A 13,075-nucleotide genomic window follows, 5' to 3' on the forward strand; every position below is an offset into this window, starting at 1 on the left:
GGACATACCAATATCTACCCCATGCCTCACCCACCCTGGGTTCTGTCGCTCGTTCTCAGGCCTTAGGAATGTTAGCGTAACTGGGAGACGGGGCAGTTGAGCTGTGGGTTCGCATGACCAGGGGTGGGCGTGGGTTCCCGGAGCACCTCCTACTCTTCAGAGCCCTGTCTCCACTTCATGGATTGAGTCAGTCTTCAAGCAGTCCTGTGAGAGGCAGAGCAGAGGCAGCACCGCAGTGGCCCCAATTCCCATTCTGTAGACTGACCCAGCGGGGGTAAGGTCCACGCACAGAGTCACGTGGCCTCCCGCGATCACACAGAGTGGCCCAGCCCTTCATGTACCCACCTCTCCTCCGCCAGGAGCCCTGGGCCCTGCAGAAGACCTGTCAACACCCTATGTCTCCGGGACCTGTCAACACCCTATGGGGCAGAGCGGGTATTAGCAGGGTGAGACTTGGACCTTAGTTAACTCACTCAATTGCTCCAAGCCTCAGTTTGCAGATTTGTTAGATGAAGGGGCTGGACCAGACGGTCGCTAAGATTACCTCCACCCCTAATGTTCTTTGACTTGGAAAGCCAGGACCCAAGAAGGTTATGCAGACGTCCATCAGCACCAACGCCCTTTGTAGCTAATAACTGAGGGGATTTCAGAGAGGCCTCCTACTGAAGGCCTAGCCTATGTTTAAAGGTGCTGGCCAGTGGTGGCTTCACCCAGGCAGAACAGGGCCACCAACAGCCACAGAACAGGGAGTACACACAACCCTTGGCTCTTCCTGAGTCCATTCATTCCAGAGGTTGGAGGAGACAGGCAGCCAGGTACAGAGGAAGCTCCACCAGTTCTCCGGGGCAAGGCCACTTGAGTATCATATGTTTCTGTTTGTTGCAGGTGGTAGTCTTGGCAGCTTCCCCCAGGACAAACAGGCAGGCCCAAACCCATTCAGTAAGTTGCTTTCTTTCCGGGGTCTCCTCCGTGGGCCCCCTAGATGCAGTCCTGGTAGTACAGCAAGAGTGGAGGCATTGGCCAAGTTACTCAGGCTCCCATTTTCCATGTTTGTTTGCTGAGGACACAAGAGAAAGATCAGTTCGTGCTACAAGGGTCCTGCCATCTCCACGTATAAAGTCACCCCTGGCCCTCCCAGGCTGAAAGGCTAGCATCTGGGGGTACATGGTTTATACAGACTGCACACCCCCAGCTGTGCTTCCTCGCCAAAGCCTTAGTCTCTGGAATGCCAAACTTGTTTCAGGGGCCATTGTGGTATGCCCCGTGGCCAAGGATGGGCCAGTAAAACTCGGGCTTATCTGCACGTTGAGGGTCCTTGCATCCCACCCAGCCCATATCTAACAGGCTGACCTTCTGATGAAACTGGTGTGTATAGTTGGGTTTCTCACGAACCCACCTCTAACTTCTTGCTTCTGCTTCCCCTTCAGTAGGACGCCTCGTCTAAGGAGTGGAAAACCACAGGGCAGGTGGAGAGACCAGGGAGGCAGGACGGACTGCCCGATGCCCAACCTTCACCAGCTCCCCAGGCCCGGCCACATCCCATGTAACATGAGTGGTGCCCACCGTGTTTGCACTTTTGATAACTCTCATTTGCGTGTTTTCTTTCTGGTTGCATTTTTAAACACCAGTATCTAATACCACAGTGGGAAAAGGAAAGGGAAAAAGACTGTTTATTCTCTCTCTTATTGTAAGTTTTTGGATCTGCTACTGACAACTTTGAGGGGTTTTTGGGGGGCGGGTTTGGGGGGAGGGTGTTTGTTTCGGGGACTGAGAAGAAAGAGATTTATATACTGTACATAAATATATATGTAAATTGTATAGTTCTTTTGTACAGGCGTTGGCATTGCTGTTTGTTTATTCCCCTCCCTCTCCCTGCTCTTGTGGCGGGGGCTCTGGACACATAGCCCAGCTTTCTAGAACCCAGACTGTGCCCATAGCCCACCTGGATTCCATTTGGAGACTGACCCTGTGTGTGTGCGTAAAGACTGGAGCCCGCAGATTATATTGTCGACTCCATCGGTTCTTTTCTGGTGGGAGGGGGGTACTGCCCCTTGCTTTAGCTGTCAGAGCTGGCAAATCACTGGGCAGTTGGCCTTCTCGAAGGAGGTTGGGTTGGGGGACAGATGGGAGCTGCCCCCAGAGGGAGGGCGGTAGCCAGCACCGGCACCAATTCTCCCGTGCCCATGTGTTCCTGCTCTCCAGACCCTCAGGCGGCCCACAATCCGTCCATGGGGACGCCAGCATCCTCGTAACCCCACTGGTCCTCGGAGGATTTGCATTACATCGTTTGAAACCTTTTCACCCATGTTTAGCATCTACTCTGTAAAGCACGAGAAGGGAGGCAAAGGAGAGAAAGACATGCAGTGGGGCCTTCTATGTAGATGTTGGACGTTTAAGCAGTGGAGGGACGAGGACAAAGGCCCCTCTGCTGAGAGCAGGGCCAGCTCCCCGCGGACGCACAGGTGAGGCTTCCTGAGGCTGGCCCTCTCTACACCGGGTCAGACGGGGTCTTCTCCACTCTGTACCCCCCTTGCCGTCCTGTCCTCGAGGTTATCACAAGCCTGAGGGAGGAGTTGGGCTGGTCATCTCATTGGTAACTCAATGGTTTCATTGGTTTTTAACCTAATATCGAGGTTCCTTCTATTCCCTCAAATACCCCTAAGGGCTTCCAGGCTCAAGGCCAATTCCAGACCAAAACCGATCCTGGGCCTCCTACTTCTGCCACCGGCCCCCTTGCCCCGACCCCGGAAGTGTAGGGCCAATAGCCCAGCTGGGAGGAAATCCAGGCCTAGCCTTCCACAGACATGTTATTGGGATTCCCCTGTAGGCTGCCCCGGCTTCCTCTGCCTGGGTGGTGGCTGTGCCCCTTCAGACAGCCCTCACGCAGAGAGCAACGAGGGACAGTGTCTCTTCCCTTGAGCCGCTGTGGCAGCATTGAAGGAGGGCAGGTAGCCCGGGGCTGGTGCCCCTATGGGATTGCTCTTGGAAATCTGGCCTCATCGGGTGTCCCACCCAGCATTCCCCTAAGTGCGCCCACCTCAGCAGACTGTCCCCCATTTTGGGTCTGGAAGGCATTGGCGCCATAAGCAGTGGCCCACTAGAGGCCTTTTCAGGACACGCTCCGGTGGGGCCTCAGGCCAGAGAAGGTTCTTGCTATTGTGGAACAAGTCCTAGAGGTTGTCTCAGGGGTGACTGGAGGCCCCAGGCCAACATGGTAAGGAGGAAAGGGAGCCCCCCTCCCTTTGTTGGCCGGGACCTGCTGGCACGGCAGCGTGCTAGAGCTAGATGGACCTCCAGGAGGCCTGGGCCCCTTTCCCTGGCCCGGAGGAAGCATGAAAACACAGAGAGGGTGGCTCCCTGTGGAAATTCAGAAGCCCCCTCCTTCCCCAACCCTGGCGTCTTCGCTCTCACACACGTCTAGGCTGTGCTGTGTGGCTTTCCTTTGTGAGGAGGGAGGGAGATCTTTGTAGCTTGTTTTATAAAAAATAAAAATGGGTGAACCTTGGTAGCTGTTGCCTCTTTCTTTGGGTGGCTCCCTCTGATGGAAAGGTTTCTTTTTCTGAAAAGTTTATTTTCCCTGGTCCAGGTGCCCGCCACTCGGATTCTAGGAAGTGCGAGTTGTCAGACTAGAAGGGAACCTGGAGGTGGCCACGAGGTGTCACAGCACTTTGCTGTGAGGACATTGACCCCTTTGGCCCTCACCTAACATGTTTGTGCATCTCTGCAGTTCTCCCTCTTGCCTCCCCAGACAGCTGCCCCACCCCACCCCACCCCCCAGAGCATCACTGGAAGGTGGCAATGTTGCAGGCAGGACTGGGGGGGAAGCCCACTCCATGGCTTCAGGCTGGTGGGGCTGGGCACATCCGCCATAGTCCCCATCTCAAGACCCCAGGTAGGAAGCAGCTTAGACAGAGTGCAGACCCCCAAAGGGGTTCATGCTATCCGTGGGGGTCAGGTTGAGGCTCCCGGCCTGGCTCATATTGCTGGGGGGCTTCGGGGGCATTGGCAGCAGCTGATGTGAGGCTCTAGATGTTCCCTGGTGTTCCTAGCATCTCTCCCTTTCCCCCCTGTCCTCAGGCACAAACGACCCTGGAGGTGGCTTCCTCACCACCCTCTGACAATCTCGTCCAGATTTCCTTTGCCACACTCTGCCCCTCTGTCCTTTGCCGGTGAACAGAACATAATTTCTCTGGAAAATTCTCCCCTAACCCTTTCTCTAGCTAAGTGTTTCTGGCAAGTGTGTAGCCCCTGAATGTCTGTCACGCAGGTTTAGTGCGGACACCTTGTCTCCAGGCTCCATGCTCACTGTAGCTACAGGCCTTGTGGTATTTATGACCACAGTCCAATGAGACATGTCTCTCTCACCGTTTCACAGGATTCAGACTTGGGAATTCAGTGACTTGCTGGTGGCTCTCCCCACCCCCCCACCCCCAGCTTTTCTGTCCTCTCCCGACTGCCTTTCTCCAGGGGCCAGAACAACAGCCTCTTCCCTCCTGGCCGGCTCAGCCCCCAGGTGGTTGCATTCAGCTCTGAGTACATTTTTCTCAGAGCAGTTTAGAGTTTCATTAAAAGCCCACTGGTTTGCAGAGGCCTATCCCAGGCTTCAGGGACTGGGAGGAGAGACATAAGGGAGGCACTGGCCCATGTGGGGTGTCATCGGGAGCCATGAGGCAGAGCCGGCCTCCAGTAGAGAGACCCAGCCTGGCATGCGAGAGGCCAGGTGTGAGCTCACACTTGAGTGCAGGGCCAGCCTGCAGCCCCGTTCAGCCTGCCTCTGCCTTGTCCAAGGCCAGGAGGACCGTTCCCGGTAGCAGTCAAGGAAAAGACAGATCAGATCCAGCCTGTTTTTTCCTTCACCAGGAGCCTCCCGAGCCGTGCCTAGCCTCCGGGGGGAGGGAAGGAGCGAGGGCATTTTCAGCAGGGGTGAGGAGAGAGGGGTAGCGCTGGGCTTGTGCTGCCATCAGAGGAGAGGCCCGCAGGCTGCTAAGCACCCCTGGTTCTCTAGAGGACCCCGGGGTGGGGGATGGGAAGCTGGCCGCACCACGCCCTGTAGGAGAAAACCCAGACAGAGCCAGGCTGGTCCCCTGGCCATTTACTCCCAAGTTTCTGAATGGCCCACGAGGGCACGAGTGTGGTCTCAGACCTTCTCAACACCCCCATCTTCTGCTCTGTGGCACTTGGCTTCTGTTCCATTGTGCAGGTGGGGACAAGGGACACTTTTGCCTTTTTCATGCAGTGCCACCAAATCGAGCCCTCATCCCTATAGCCTGGAATCACTACTCCCTTTTGCGTGACTTCCATGAATTGATGTGGAGAAAGGTCATGACCTTGGTTACATGCCTGCCCCCCGAACGGGTTGCTAAGTGCGTGACACGGGTTTCTCTTGTTATTTCTTAGCAAATCTCGGTGAGTGCTCTGGCCAGTTCCTTCTACTCTTCCAGGTCACCCCCGGCCAACAGTCACCAGTGCGGCCTCAGGCAAGGGGCGCCCTGTCAGGGTTCCTTTGCCCGGGGTCTTCCCAGCCCAGCTCTGACTGTTGCTAATGGTCCACGATCCTGTTTGGGGCACAGCCGACCAGGACAACCCTGACCATTCAGGATGCGGCCTCTTCACTGGGTGATGGGCCCAGGGCTAGCGTACTCCTCCCAAGCATCCGGAGAGACCCGGAGCGGCTGCAGTAAGGGGCTCGGCGCCCCTCAACCGCTTGGACCACAAAGGCGGTCTCATTCCTGCGACTTAGCCGTCGTCGGCCAGCAGGGGGCGCTCGTCTTTGTTGTCCTCACGCAGGACCCACAACTGGAGGCAAGAAAGGGGAGGTGAGGGACGCCTGGGTGGCTCAGCGGTTGAGTCTGCCCCCAGGGCGTGACCCTGGAGACCTAGGATCGAGCCCCACATCCGCTCTCTGCATGGAGCCTGCTTCTCCCTCTGCCTGTGTCTCTGCCTCTCTCTGTGTGTCTCTCATGGATAAATAAATAAAATCATTTAAAAAAAGGGGGGGGGGCGGGGAGGTGAGGGACACATGGTAAATTGCACTCCGGTTCCTAAAACTTCCATCTGGAAGTGACATGTCGCATGGCCCACATTTCATTGACTAAAGCAAATCACACGGTTCCCACCTAACTCAAAGGCAGCTAGCTGGTAAATGCCCAGAGTAGAATTAGAAATATTTAGTGAACAACTCTGGCGACTATCACAACGTAGATTATCTTTGTGTTTTCTTTTCTACACTGATTACAAATTGGCAATCTGTACGTTGTGCAAGAACAAAAGGACTTGCTTTTCACAGTTTACGGGGCGCATTTTGTGCCCCTTGTTCCTGATAGACCACATTTATGGTACAGTGTGACTGTGCCCTCCCTCCTGTGAGTCTCAGCGCCCCATCACGCACCCCACCCCTGGAAGCTACATCTCTGGTGACGGAGGCTCCCCAGTGCTTGACTCAGAGAGGGTAGAGAGCCCCAGGTGAGGAATCTCAGGGCCCTGGGGACAAACGTGGAATGTGTCCTTTGTGGTCACTATTTTCTGCTGTGCTCTACTGCACCTTCCTTCCATGTACCTTGAGATCCCTTATGACAGCTTCCCAGCGACTTCCCTTAATTGTAAGCTCAGTTCCGCCTATTACAAAACCTCCTTCTCCAGCTTGATTTAGATCCTTCTTCCCCCCTGTCCTGGCACCATCTTGAGCGGGCACCCTGACTGCTGGCAGGAGAGGAGGGGGTTCGGTCAGGCTCTGAGACAACTCCTCCTCTGCCTTGTCATGACTCAGCTCTTCCGAATGATGGGGTAGTGGAGGAGGGAGAGGAAAACCATGCGGGCTTCTTAGCAGACCACAGCTGTGTTCCTCTGTTCTTGGTGGCAGCCTCTCACATTGCCCACTGTGTAGTAGGTGCCCCAGTACTGGCTCTTGTGGGGGGCTCGAGTCGGGTCCTAGAGTGAGCATCCCCACTGCACAGGGACTTTCTGTGGGAAATTCAGCTCTAGCTTGACCTCTTTCACACTTCCCCACACCAGGGTACCCCATGTCTACTTTGTTCTAAGGCGCCTGCCTGTGGTTTTGTATCTGTGATATGACTCATGCCTGGCTCGCTTCTGGGGTGTCCCTTCATCCATGGGAAACACACATCATTGCGCCGGAGCAGACTGACCCTTGGTGCCTCCTGTCTTGTCTCTGCCTCTCCCCTGCCTTGCTGCAGTAGGTTGAGGAGGCTGGTCAGCAAGGCTGCTGCATTGTCCAATTGCAAAATGAGGTATCAGGCCTGCAGCCGGCCTAAATCTCCAGGAGTGATTCTCCCTGAGTCTCCCTGCTTCTTCAGCTTCAAGGACAAGGAGAGGAAGCAGTACAATGATTCCTGGTTCTCACTCTCCTCTCTCTTCCTGCAGCCTTCTTTTATGGATTGGGATGGGGAAGGGTGGCTAGTTGCAGAGTTGCTTCAAGTATTGTGCTCTCCTCAGGGAGGGTGTCAGGCTCCAACTGTTGCTCTTTGGGATACAGGATACTTAGCATTTTAAAAAAGATTTTATTTATTTATTATAAATAATCTCACAGAGAGGCAGAGACATAGGCAGAGGGAGAAGCAGGCTCCCCGTGGGGACCCCGATGTGGGACTCGATCCCCAAATATGGGGATCATGACCTGAGCCAAAGGCAGACATTCAACCATTGAGCTGCCCAGGTGCCCCACTTAGCATATTTTTTCTTAGTTTTGGGCCTTTATCACTAATTTTTGGGAAATAGAAATATCCCCCCTCCAAGTACTGTTACGGTGGGTTTAATGATAGATGTAAGGGAAGTTGATCCCAGAGGGAATCCCCTAGTAGCTCCAGTCCCAGGACCAGGGACCCCCAGGGGTTCCTACCATCTGAGAATTCTAATGGGCCTGCTGGCCCAGATAGGTCTGTCCTTGGGGCATCTACCCCAGGGCCAGGCAGGACCCCTGGGACCCACCCATCTTCATTCTTCACATAGCCCTCTGTGCTGTATAAAAACATGGTCTAAATTCCCACAAGTAACCCCCTGCAACACGGGCACAATGGAAGCAATTGGATCTCCTCAAGGAGAGTCCTTTTAGATATGTGACCTGTAACTACAAGTGGAAGCCCCAGTCCTTTCATTTTTCCCATCTTCCCACTGCTCAGTGCTTAGCAATTCTTTCCCACATGCCTACCTCCTCCCTCTTAAAGACAGAAACTCTGTTTTCTTGAGATCCAGAACTACCCTGGGCTGAGGTGAGCTGATTCCAGGATGTTCGAACTGACCTCCCTGAACACAGGCCCTTCAAAACACTTGACTGGGCATGGAAGGGACCTGGTGGGGACAAGGATGGTTCACAGCCAGAGAGCAGAGCAGGACCCTAGGCTCGATGCAGGAGGGCAGGGAAGCTTTGCAGCATCATCTTCAGGGAGGCTGGTGGGGCATCGGCAGGAGACGGTGAGGAGTGGCCCTGGGCAGCAGCAAGAGCCCAGCTCAGGTGAAAGAGTAGGGGTCTGTGTGGCCTTACACACCTGTGGTATCAATTCCCAGGTGTCTCAGGACAAGTCCTGGACTGAGAGTCAGAAGATCAGCTTATCTTGTTTAGCTACCAAGCCACCACCTTTGGCTTTGGGCAGTTCCCTTCGCTTCACAGACCTGGATCCTTTCTGGCCAGACTCTGTGCTCTACTGCAAGCAGGTAAGCTGGTCTTGCATCCACGGCTCCTGTGTTTCAGGGAAGAGGGAGGCACACGTGGAGAGGGAGGGGTCCACACAGCCTGAATGCCAGTGCCCAACAGGGAGTTGTACCAAACATGGTGTCAGCAAGTAGGGCAGGTGTGAGAAGGCCCCCTTGGAGAGGAGCCACATGATGGGGCCGATCAGTAGGAAAGGCAGAAGAAAATGAAGAGCTGAGATGTGCATGCTTGGGGGTGAGGAGAGGGGAGGATAAGATGCAGACCAAGAAAGAGTGTGCAGGGGGAGGGAGAAGAAAGTCAGGAAGGAATTAGTGGTGTGGCTGATGGGCTGACCCCCTGGGAGAAGCATGGGGTGGGTGGGAGGCGTGGTGGGGCTGGGGGAAGAAGGGTGGGAGGAAGGAGACACCTCAAACTGGAAAAACAAACTAGAAATAGGCTGATGTCTCTGCTAGGCTGTTGGGGTTTGAGGTTTTCACATTTGTGACTAGGTTTGCAGGGCAGCGTGTGGGCTATTTCCCATCCAGAACAGATGCTCAGGAGAATGGGGACTGCACCTGAAATCTGCTACTGGGATTATCCCCGTCTCAGACCCCAGCCCGGTCTGTAGAGTCCAGGCTCCTGGACGCTTCCCCCTGGGTGCCCCACAGACCTGAAAACTCTGATATGCCTAAAACTGGGCGCATCATCCCTACCTGCCTCTTATAGGTCCTTGCCAGGCCTTCCCCAAGCTTGGAACCCCAGAGCCCTCCCTGCCTCCTCTCCTCACCATCCTTCCTTCCCTGTCTCTCCTGTCAGTCACCACGTCCTGTAGGTGCCCCCCTCCAATTCTCTGTGCCTTCCCCTCTGCCCATACCACCACCATCCCATCTGCTTCTTGCAGGAGTCCAGAGCTGTGAATGGCCTCTGGTCTCTACCCACTCCCCACCTCAACTGCCCACGATGCGGACGGCTAGGACTGAGCTAAGTGAAAGGCAAATGGGATCACAGTACTCTCCTGGAGTCCCTCGGGACTTGGGGGGTAGGTGGGGGGCAGACACTGAATTGTGTTTTCAAGCCCTAACTTCCACTGTGACGGTATTTGGAGATGGTCCCTTAAAGGAGATCATTAAGGGTAAATGAGATCAGAAAGGACTGGTGTCCTTATAAGAAGAGGAGGAGACACCAGAGAATGTCTCTGTGCAGAGAGAAAAGGCCACTTAGATACAGTGAGAAACTGGCCATTTAGCAGCCAAGAGGAGAGGCCAAACCAGAAGCCAAGCCTGATGGCACCTTGACTGTGAATGTCTAGCTTATAGAACTGGGAGAAAAGAAATTTCTGTTGTTTAAGCCACCTGCTTGTGGTATTTTGTTACAGCAGTAGATTAATATTAAGCTTCTGGGATAAATCTAATTGCCTCAGTTTAGCCCAAGAAACTAAACTTCTTGGTCTGGTCCTGATCTTCAGCCACTCTTCCCATGCACACTTTGCTGCACAAATATACAATCCCATTCCTGGGATATTGCCATGCTGCCCTGGTGTGCATGCAGTTAACCCTGTTGCTTCCATATTCTGTGCTCTCTGCAAGTCGAATAAGTGATGGTGCTCTGTCCTACCTGCTACTCAACGGCTTCACGTTTCATGTCTCCTCCTGGAACAACAGCAGCGTCAATAACAACATAAATAATCACAAATCTATGATGCAGTGTGATGCATAAATTACAGCAGTATTACAATCATTGCAATCATTGTATTTTATCCCCACCCCCTAAACTCTAAAGTAGATAGCAATATATTAAGTATGTAACTGAGTGAAAAATAGAAGACTTAAGACCTTAGGTGACATAGTCAAGATCATCCTGCTAGTAAAACGAGAGCAGGACTTGAACCTAGATCTGCACAAATGAACCACTCTCTGCTCTCAGTCTCCCCGCAGCATTGCTAAACTGCCTGGAACGGATGCCGTCATCTGTCTTTATGGCTGATGATGCCTCATCCTTCAAAACTTGGTTCACCTCATCTGATTCACAGTGCTTCCTCCTAAATGCTCCCAAACCACCCTGCTCTTACCTCGCTACCACCCTGAGCTTTAAGGAGGGAAGATAGTTAAAATTGGAGTCTCTATTTTAAGGTCTCTTCTTAATTTATCACGGCGGGGGACAGTTAGCTGAAATCTTCGAGGTGGTGAAAAGATTTTCTTTTTGTTTGATTTTTTAAAAAAGACCTAAGATGGAAACAAAAATATCTCCACAACAACAATAATTATTCTTCTCGCTAATGTTTGAAGCTCTACCCAAGCATCACTTCTGTCTGGAAAAAAAATCCCCAACTTCTTTTTTCATTACATGCTGCTGCTTCCTACATCCGTCCTAGCACCTATCACTGCCTGGGTAATAATCATTCTCATGTCTGCCCCTTCCACTAGACTAGAGCCATCACCCTAAGGCTTAGACTATCTTGCAAACTTGAATGAGGGCAGTTATAGTAAAACATTTAAAAGGTGTGTGAGATACCCTGAGATGTTTATGTGGGAAGAATTATGCAATCAGCACATTTGATGGTAAAATTGGATACACAGGTAGAAAGACACTGAGGCTGTGTTTACAGAGCGTATTGCTCTCTGTGTATTTGAGCATGTAATGAGATGTATATGATGAGAGACTTGGGAGGGGGAACAGTAGAGCATGATGGTTTGGAACAATGGACTTCATCTTTGAAAAAGCATCAGATTCACTTGAAGGGCTTGTTAACCACAGTTTGCCAGGATCCATCCCCAGTGGTTGGGAGTCAGGGTACAGCCTGAGAATTTGCTTTTATAATAAATTCCCAGGTGAGGCTGGTGTTCCTCATCTGGAACCATACTTTGAGAATCATTGGTTTAGAATTTGCTTTTCAGTGTCAGATGGATTCCAGGATACATTCAGATGCTGCTAAGAAGTATTTGGGTGACTCTGGGCAAATCACTTGTCTGCTCTGAGTCCCAGATCCTTCATCTGTAAAATGGGGATAATAATCCCTCCTCACAGGGTAACCACGGAGTTTCAGTGAATTAATGAGAGTAAAGTGCAGAGCACAGTGCCTTGTGCAAAGCTGGGGCTCATTCTCTGGGACCTATCTTCCTCCCCCTCTTCCTCTGTATTATCAGTGAACTTTGGTGCTGGGAGGAGCCTAGAAAATCATCTGCTCTAATGTCTATGCATGAAAAATGCAAGACCAAGTAAGTGAAGTAGCCTTCAGATCAGACACCCAGCTTGTGGAAAAGCCAGAATTAGAATCCACTTTTTGTGACCCTTAATTTAGTATTCTTAATAGCACTTAATATGGAAATCTAAAGAGGGATATGACGTCTATGAATGGAAAAATCCATTAACCATGAAGAAAGGAGTGTGTCCACTGCGGTGCTGAGTGGTACATAATGTCAATATCTAAAACATGTTTAGGGAGGAGGTTAATGAGATATACTTGCTGAGGCGGTGAAATAAGGTAGAAATAGCATGACGAGATACCCATTCCACTGCAATAAGGTGCGATGAGGGGCTGTATTCTAGGAAGTTAGCTCCTTGAGGAGAAGCTAAGGGTGAAGTGACAACTGAATGTCAGTAGCAAAGCCATGTGGAATATCAGGGCAAGGAGGGACAGTGGCGACAGCTTCAAGTATGAGAGTCCCCACCTGGCTTTGCTATAAACTGGCTGTGTGTCCTTGAGCAGTTAGCATCACCCCTCAGGACTTCCTATGTTTTCACCTGTGACTGCTTATTACCTGTCAGGTACTTTGCTAGGTTCGTTCTCTCATAAAATCATTGCAACAACTCTACATGGTGTGCCAGAAATCACCTGCCTGACTCTCTAGTTGTATTCTTTCCCCTTCTCCATCTACTGTCTGCTCTATCATGAAAGGCTGGCTTGTGTGAACTGCATCAGTGGAGCTCCTCTCCCCTCTGGATAACCAGAAGTCCAACAGGAAATGGAGATGGAGAGTGAGAAGGGAAGGCGGACAGGGCAATTATCCTGGTTCTTCTGATAAGATTGACAAGGGCTGTTTGTGTTTTTCGACATCAATTGCTCCTAAGAGGCTTATCTACATGACTGTCCCTCTCAGTTCCAAAAACCTCTTCTTCCCCTAAAACTTGTACCAAGGGGTGGTAACAGCTCCACTGCTACTGGTCCTGGATTTCCAACACTTACACACCTTTTGTCTGTCACAATTTCAATGTTCTTTGCTTCTATTGAGATTCTGACTGATACAGAATTGATAGTGGAAGTGGCACCAGGAAACAAACTCATACAACGGGACTCTGGGTTTAGGTCAGTCATGTATGAACAACCCAAGGATAACTTCCATAATGAGGGCAAATGTAACAATGGTAGCTCATGGTAGATGGTGGCATCATGATAACTCAAATTACCACTGAATGTGGCATGGTCAAAACTGG

General features: G+C 51.9%; 1 protein-coding gene across 6 annotated transcripts in view; it reads left to right on the forward strand.

Moving 5' to 3' along the window:
* SMOC1 (SPARC related modular calcium binding 1) overlaps window positions 1-3,508 on the forward strand; it is a 164,729-nt gene extending 161,221 nt beyond the window's left edge. For 3 of the 6 annotated variants that reach the window (XM_049113302.1, XM_025442533.3, XM_025442535.3), the window contains exons 12-13: window positions 886-939; window positions 1,428-3,508. In XM_049113302.1, coding sequence (XP_048969259.1) covers window positions 886-939; window positions 1,428-1,444 — 71 coding nt within the window. In that variant the 3' untranslated portion in view covers window positions 1,445-3,508. The remainder of the gene's footprint in view (window positions 1-885; window positions 940-1,427) is intronic. The other 3 variants (XM_025442536.3, XM_049113303.1, XM_025442538.3) reach the window with 2 other exon arrangements.
* Window positions 3,509-13,075: the final 9,567 nt, after the last annotated feature.

This window comes from Canis lupus, chromosome 8, assembly GCF_003254725.2.
Source record: "Canis lupus dingo isolate Sandy chromosome 8, ASM325472v2, whole genome shotgun sequence".
NCBI lineage: Eukaryota > Metazoa > Chordata > Mammalia > Carnivora > Canidae > Canis > Canis lupus.